Source organism: Musa acuminata, chromosome BXJ1-5 (assembly GCF_036884655.1).
Source record: "Musa acuminata AAA Group cultivar baxijiao chromosome BXJ1-5, Cavendish_Baxijiao_AAA, whole genome shotgun sequence".
Lineage (NCBI taxonomy): Eukaryota > Viridiplantae > Streptophyta > Magnoliopsida > Zingiberales > Musaceae > Musa > Musa acuminata.
The window spans coordinates 14,719,633-14,726,967 of record NC_088331.1 but is presented as its reverse complement, the minus strand read 5'-3'; the positions used below and the strand labels follow the sequence as shown (position 1 = coordinate 14,726,967).

General features: G+C 36.5%; 2 protein-coding genes across 2 annotated transcripts; both read left to right on the top strand.

Annotated features, from left to right (window-relative positions):
- Positions 1 to 1,742: 1,742 nt before the first annotated feature.
- Positions 1,743 to 3,014, top strand: LOC135674998 (expansin-like A2). Its single transcript, XM_065185263.1, has 5 exons — positions 1,743 to 1,929; positions 2,014 to 2,123; positions 2,197 to 2,375; positions 2,443 to 2,572; positions 2,668 to 3,014. Exons 1-5 carry the CDS (start codon positions 1,758 to 1,760, stop codon positions 2,902 to 2,904), a joined length of 828 nt encoding a protein of 275 aa, XP_065041335.1. The 5' UTR covers positions 1,743 to 1,757; the 3' UTR covers positions 2,905 to 3,014.
- Positions 3,015 to 5,860: 2,846 nt separating this feature from the next.
- Positions 5,861 to 6,421, top strand: LOC135673905 (uncharacterized). The gene has a single exon (XM_065183305.1). It carries the CDS (start codon positions 5,861 to 5,863, stop codon positions 6,419 to 6,421), a length of 561 nt encoding a protein of 186 aa, XP_065039377.1.
- Positions 6,422 to 7,335: the final 914 nt, after the last annotated feature.

Sequence of the window (7,335 nt, the reverse complement as noted above, 5' to 3'; positions counted from 1 at the left end):
CTAACTATGAAGTTTAAGATATTTAATAAGCTAAACAAAGTTTGTAAGTCTATGTTTCTTCCGGCGAGCTTTCGGTGAACTTCTGATGATCTCGGCAAGCTCCTGGACTTCACGACGATCTTCTTAGCGAGTTCCGATGAGCTTCTTTAGCAAGTTCCGATGAGCTTCTGGACTTCTCGATCAATTTCTGCAGAACTTCCGACGAACATCTGGACTTCCGACGAACTCTCGAACTCCCAACGAAATTGCGTTCTTAACTCCGGAACTTCATTTTGCTTTATGCCTTACTATCATAGTTAATCCTGCACATATAAAAACACATTTCGATTTAGACAATTATTATTAAGCATGAATCATGTTGTTCGATGTTATTGGTCCATCGACGCTTCATCTGATACTTCGGTGTATCGTCCTCTCTTGTGGCCTATTGCCCAATCAGTCAGTTGACATCTGCAACCCCGATATCCTTGGCGTAATATCCGCTCTTCTTGGCTCGATACCCGAAACTATGGCCCGAAGCCTTCTGTCGATACGTCGATCGATCCTTCGGCGCGACGTCCAATCTTCTGACATATTTTTCTCCGGCCCAACATGATTTTTCTTGCTTTAATTGTCTCTCCCTGATCGAAGCATCATGCATCACTCAAAACGTAGATCAAATCATAAATACTTATCAATTGATTTCATCATCAAAATACAAGATTCAACATCTTTTGGTCCAAGATGCTATAGATCAAGTTTAAATCTTGGTGCAAGAGGCTTTTGCCTAAGTTTAACTCTTATAGTTATCCCTGTTGGTGAGTGATAATTGATCACGGCTTTGCATGTGAGGTATAGCATTAGATGATTCCAATTATCATGATTAGAGTCACAACTTGATGTGATGAGATACTTGAATTATTGAGCTTAAGTCATATCCAAAATGTTTAAGTCCAAGTTATTTTGAGTCTAAGCTAATGGTTCAAAATACTTAATTTCAAGTTAACAATATTATATGTATTATACTTTTATAAGTTAATTTGACTCTTTTGTCCAATCGTGACAAAGGACTAACATCTGGTGTTAGAGAAAAAAAAATGTACCTTTTTAACCGCAGCCGATCTATCACTTCAGATCATTTTAATGCAAGAAGTGACTTGAGCTACATCCACGCAACTTGTTGCACGCAGATGCAAAAAGCAGAGCTTGACTTCAAGGCATGCAGTTGATTGTCCTCACACAAATATTCTTCCACCCTTCTTCGCACGGCACTTTTAGCCACCTTACGATTTGTCGGTTTACGTTAAAAATATTACACCATCTCAAATTTAAATTTAACTCGAGTTTTACTTCAAGTTTCAACCAATTTAAGTCAGGCACAGGCTTGCAATCTCGATGAGTCGAGTTGGCTTGATCAATGGAGTTATCAACCAGAGGTTCTGCACTAGTTTATACCAAAAAAATGCTAATTGGAGAACAACGCCATTGTGATAGAGTTCCGGCAATACTGGAAATGAGATGTTAAACTTTTATTACTACTGATTGACTTCACACAGACTTATGAATTAATGAGTTGCAATTATCTGGGTTCATGTTCATCCGACCCACGAAGTTTCTCCTTGATTGGCGCGTGCAGTGGTTGCTGTCACTGCCACTTTCAATTGCATTCCACCACCGCGTTCTTCTTGTATTGTGCTTTGTCTTATTAGGCTACTTTGGCGTGCAGTCTACTGCAGAACTTTGTAGTTTACCTCCTCCTACATCGATCTCTCGCATATATGATCAGTAGAAGGCTATACCGTTTTTCCCACCTTGCTCTCGACGCCATGTGTGGTGTTTCTGGCTGCTTAATCTTTCTTATCCTCCTTCTTGGCTTTTCTTCTATGGCCTGTGGCAGGTGCGTCCACCGATCCAAGGCTGGATACTTCTCTTCTCTTTCTGCTCTTTCTGGTATGTTGTATCCCTGTACAATTGTTGTACTTCTTAATTAGACCTTCAGTGTGAGCTCGATCAAATGATTTCTCCTGTGTTTAGCTGGGACTTGTGGATATGGTTCCATGACTTTGGGACTCAGTGGAGGCTATGTCGCTGCTGCAAGCTCCGCTCTTCTCAGAGGTGGCGTTGCCTGTGGAGCATGCTTCCAGGTTAGCTTCAGATACGGAAACTTCTCTCTCTCTCTCTCTCTCTCAGGTATGTGAGCTTCTTGTAATTAAGCAGGTGAGGTGTAGGAACACGAGGATCTGTAGAGGAGGAGGGGTCAAAGTGATCCTCACGGACCTTAACGAGAGCAATGACACCGATTTGGTGCTAAGCAGACCGGCTTTTGTGGCCATGGCACGGCACTCGGCGGTCGGAGAGCTGGAGAAACTTGGCACTGTGGATGTGGAATACAAGAGGTACTAAATGGATGTGAGAGTTGGGCATTAGACACACATTGTTTATTGTAACACTTCCTGTGAGCAGGATTCCATGCGAACACACGAAGAACTTATCTATCAAAGTGGAAGAGAAGAGACGAAGTCCCAATGTTTTGGCCATCAAGTTCCTGTACCAGGGAGGTCAAACTGACATAGGAGCAGTGGATGTTGCACAGGTTGGCCTCTCTCTCTCTCTCTCTCGCTCCCTGTTGAAGTTTGAGCAGAATGCCACCATATCTTACAGTACTGACGCGAATGCTTGGGTTAACAGGAGGGTTCGTCCGATTGGAGATTCATGAGCCGGGTCTTCGGCCCGGTCTGGAGCACGAGCCGGGCGCCTCCCGGACCGCTACAGCTCAGGATGGTGGTGACAGGCGGCTACGGCGGGAAGTGGGTTTATGCTCAGAGTGAGGCTCTGCCGGTCGACTGGAGAACCGGTTCGGTCTACGACTTGGGCGTGCAGATCACTGACATTGCTCGAGGGGTCGCAGCAAAAGACTGCAAGTGATGGATCCTGTCCTTGTTTTAGAAGATCTAAAACACTCAGCTAAACCAGTTGTAATCTTTGTTCATTCATGTATCCAATTCAGTGGGGGAACAAGAGAGCTTTTGGTGTTCTATAGCCTGCCGCAATGATGGGGATCTCTCACCAACAAGAAGACAAATCTGGATGCGATCTGCGTGTGGATTCCTAGTTTCCGGCCGCGTTTGTTCGTCTGCTGGATTCGTTGTCGGATAGCTTGATCAGACAACAGAGATGCCGAGGTTGTGGATTCTCCTAGTACATGTTGACATGTCAAGTGGTTAAGAAAACATATAGGAATAACCACATATAAGAATATTGGATCCACCAGCAGCAAGTCAACAGTTTAGCAGACATCTTGGGGACCAAGCCTTGAAATATGAACTCCTGCATCTACAATATTGTTATTTACATATTTTAAATAAATAATAATAAAATATTAAATTTTCAAAATTTCTTGAAAATAATTTTCAAAAGCCTAAATGACCAATATTTGAATTTATATCATTTAAGGATTCAAATCAGTAAAAAAATATTCATTTCAAATGCTTATATATAAAAAGAAACATTTAGGACCTTACAAGTCATGTCCTAGGATTTTTTTAAAAGTTTATTTTTTTTTTAAGAAAATAAGAGATCAATGTAACTATTTTTTAATTAGAGTTACACTATTTATGAATACAATCCCAAAAATTATATAACCACATTCAAAAGTAATATAACTCAAGATCTAAAATTTTCTTTAAAACGTCACAAATTCATTACGGATAATATTCAAGTGATTTTTGGTGCAAATTGGTTCTAAATTCACTTAAAATTAGGTAAAAATTAAAAATAAGAAATTCAACTTTTTAAGGGATAAGTTAACTGAAAATAAGACTTTTAAATCATAGATAATTGGAAATTAATTATTTAGGGCTTCATCAGATATTTACAAGATATCATGAAAATTTGAGCATAAAACAATGCAATTTCAATATAAATTGGTCAAAATTAAAAATAGATTCGCCCAAAAATAGAAAAGTGATTTTTTAGTGTTTGTCTATGAATTTTCAAGGGTTCATAAAAATTTTGATATTTTTGGATGAAAAATTAAGTTAAATTGTTTTTTAATAGGGTTATACTATTTTTGAATAATACTAGTAAACAATGTAACCCCATTAAAAAATAGTGTAACATAAAGTTCAAATTTATTTTAAAACTTTGTAAAATAATTTTTGATAATATTAAACTATTTTTGACCCAAATTTGTTTTAGATTCGCTTTAAATGGGTCAAAAATAAAAATATAAAATTTAGTATTTTTAAAGGCTAAATTAACTGAAAAGAAGACTTTTGAGTAATCATTTAGGTTTTCATCAGATATTTTCAAGGTTCTATAAAAATTTTGATAAATAAGATATAATTTCAGCTTAAATTAGCCAAAAATCAGAAAATAGAAATTTTAGCTTTTAATATTAAAGCAAATGAAAATTGGTCATTTAATAATCCAAATATAGAAAAAGTGATTATTTAGGGCTTGATAAGATATTTTTAATATTCATGAATAACTTGATAGAAAAATATAATTTCAACTTGAACTTTCCAAAAATAAAAAATAAAAAAAGCTTTTAAGGTTAAATTAACTGAAAATAGATCCCTTAATGGCCCAAGTATAAAAAATATATATCATTCAGGAATCCCCTATGCATTTCCAAGGTTAATAAAAATTTTAATATTTTTAGATAAAAAATTTCGATTACATTGTTTGTTTTGAAGAGTTATATTGTTTTAAAAATCAAAAAATAATGTAATCTTTTTAAAAAATAACTCAGCATTTAGTTATTTTTTCTAAAACTTCATAAAGTTATCTCTGATAATATTCAAGTAATTTTTGACTCAAATTATTTCTACATTAACTTTAAATTAATCAAAAATAAAAATATATAATTTTTAAGGACTAAATTAACTAAAAATAGGACTTTTATAAGCCCAAAAATAGAAACAATAACAATTTAGGTTTCATTAGATGTTTTCAAGGTTTCATAAAAATTTTGATTAAAAAAAATTATAATTTCAACTTAAATAGATAAAAATTAAAAGAAAATCATAAAATTTCAGCCATAGATAAAAGAATATTGGATCTATCAGCAGTAGGTCAACAGCTAAGCCTTGAAATATGAAGTCCTGCATCAAAAATGTTCAATGATCAGAAAGTACTAGTTAATAACATTTTATGTTGAAGATCAATGCATAACCTGAGTTTATTGAAGAAAATATTCAATAGTGATAATCCATTCTCATTATAAATAAACAAGTAGCTATTAGAGTTGCATGTCCTATTCAGGTACAGCAATACCTGATATTTCAAATGCCAATCCAATCAAACATCTACATTTTGTTTTTTTTTCTATTTCTTCTTTTTTGCCTTTTTTTATGAGCATGTTAATCTATCATCTTGAACTTTAAGAAAACAGCAATAATAGATAGCACCATAAGTCTTTGTAATCCATGAGAAAGATGGAAAGTATGTGTTCTCTTTTTCATGCCTTGGGTGCTTAAACAACAACTTTGTAGAAGGCTAGCTTTGGATCTACCAGCAGATTAATTAATAATTAAGCAGACAACATAGAGACAAGCATCGAACTAACGTATATAAATGTTTAATCACCAGAAGAATACCAACCGATAGCATACACTTGGATGAAGATTTGTATCAGACTCCAAACCAGTCATGTGGAACTAAGAAGGGCGACCTGTCTGCCGAACTGCTACATGTCTTCCTTCCACTAACTTAAGTAGTCATCACATCGATGACCTGGTTAACCTTGAATCCAGTTGTCTCCTTGTATGTGTTGTGATCCATATATAAGGAGGTAGTGCATCAGGACCAGAACAATTCTATCAGCATCCTCGTCCAATCCACTGAATTTGAGAAGAGCATAGCCGAAGAGAAGGCAACAATGGCCAGTTCTACTACAGCAGCAGAGACTTCCTTTCATGTTCGTTCAGTCAGTCTGCCATCCCAAGTTCAACCAACAACGCTATGGATCATAGGAGAGCTGCAAAAACTCAATACTTTTGTAGAATCATCAGTTTCGACAGTGCCCTCCATGACAAGGGAGATGATTTCCAATGGATTGAGGCAGCTTGCTAATATGCATGATGGAATTGAGGATCTTCTTCGCCTTCCAAGCATCCAACAAGGCCTATTCTACTCTGACCAGAGGAAATGGTTGGAGGAGGATGTGGAGGGATTAATGAGGTTACTGGACCTCAGTGGTACCATGAAGGATGAAACCACCACATTGAAAGAGTATGTTCATGATCTTCGGTTTGCACTTGGAAGAAGAGGCGACAACTCTACTGGACAAAGGGTGCAGGATTACGTTCGCTCGCGGAAGGAGATACAGAAGATCATTAAGAAAAGCTATAAAGATTTGAAGCAAATGGATGGCAGATGTCAACCAGCCTCTCTGATCGCAAGACCTGAACCTCTCGGTGGTCTTAAATGTGTTGAATGAGGCAAGAGAGATTACTATATCTCTTCTTTGCTCAATTTTGTCTTTGATGTTCTTGCCAAAGGCAAAAACTAGCAGGTGGTATTTTGCCTCAAAGACCATGAGAGTGGCATGCTAGGAGGATTTATGTGAAATGTGGGATGTAGATGTCTCACTGCGTGCAGCTCTTAAAGATGCAGATGCTGAGAAGATAATGATGGTGCAGAATCAGCTAAAGACAATTGAGATCAGTTTTGGAGATGTTGAGAATGGTTTAGGATGCTTGTTTCGGAGACTAATCCAAAACCGGGTATCACTTCTTAACATTCTCAGCCCCTTGATGCTCATCAATCACTCTGCACCTCATACACCTCATTGGCATCCGCATTTCAAAGGATAAGCTAATGAGTTCCAATTTTGCTTGTTGTATGTGTGATGTAAAATTGTACAAAAGAAACACATGTTTAAATGGAAATGTGGAATACTCAAACGTCGAAGTTTTACTTGGCCTTCATTTGTTGGACCTATTACTACCCTGAGATATCATCTTTCAATTTGTTGTTTATTATCCACTAAGTTGGTTTCTGTCTATTTAAAGAACTTCGACTGAGTATATAGAAAAAATCAAGAAAGGTGTTCTTGAATACCTTACCCTAAAAAGGTAGGAGTAGATCAAAACTAGTAACTATAGCGTTGTATTGCGTGGATGCTCTCCTTTCATCTTTCTTTCCTTATTTGCCTTTCTCTTTGGAGAAGGAACTTGGAATCCATGACTACCAGAAAACAGAGGATTTTATTAGGACCTAGTAAATAAGAAATGTATGGTTGCTTTCTGTATTGATAAATGTACTTGTATGAGATAAAAATACTTTTGGAGATCATATAGACTGCACAATTCTAATTAGTTACTAGAATTTACTTCTACGGTATATATTTGA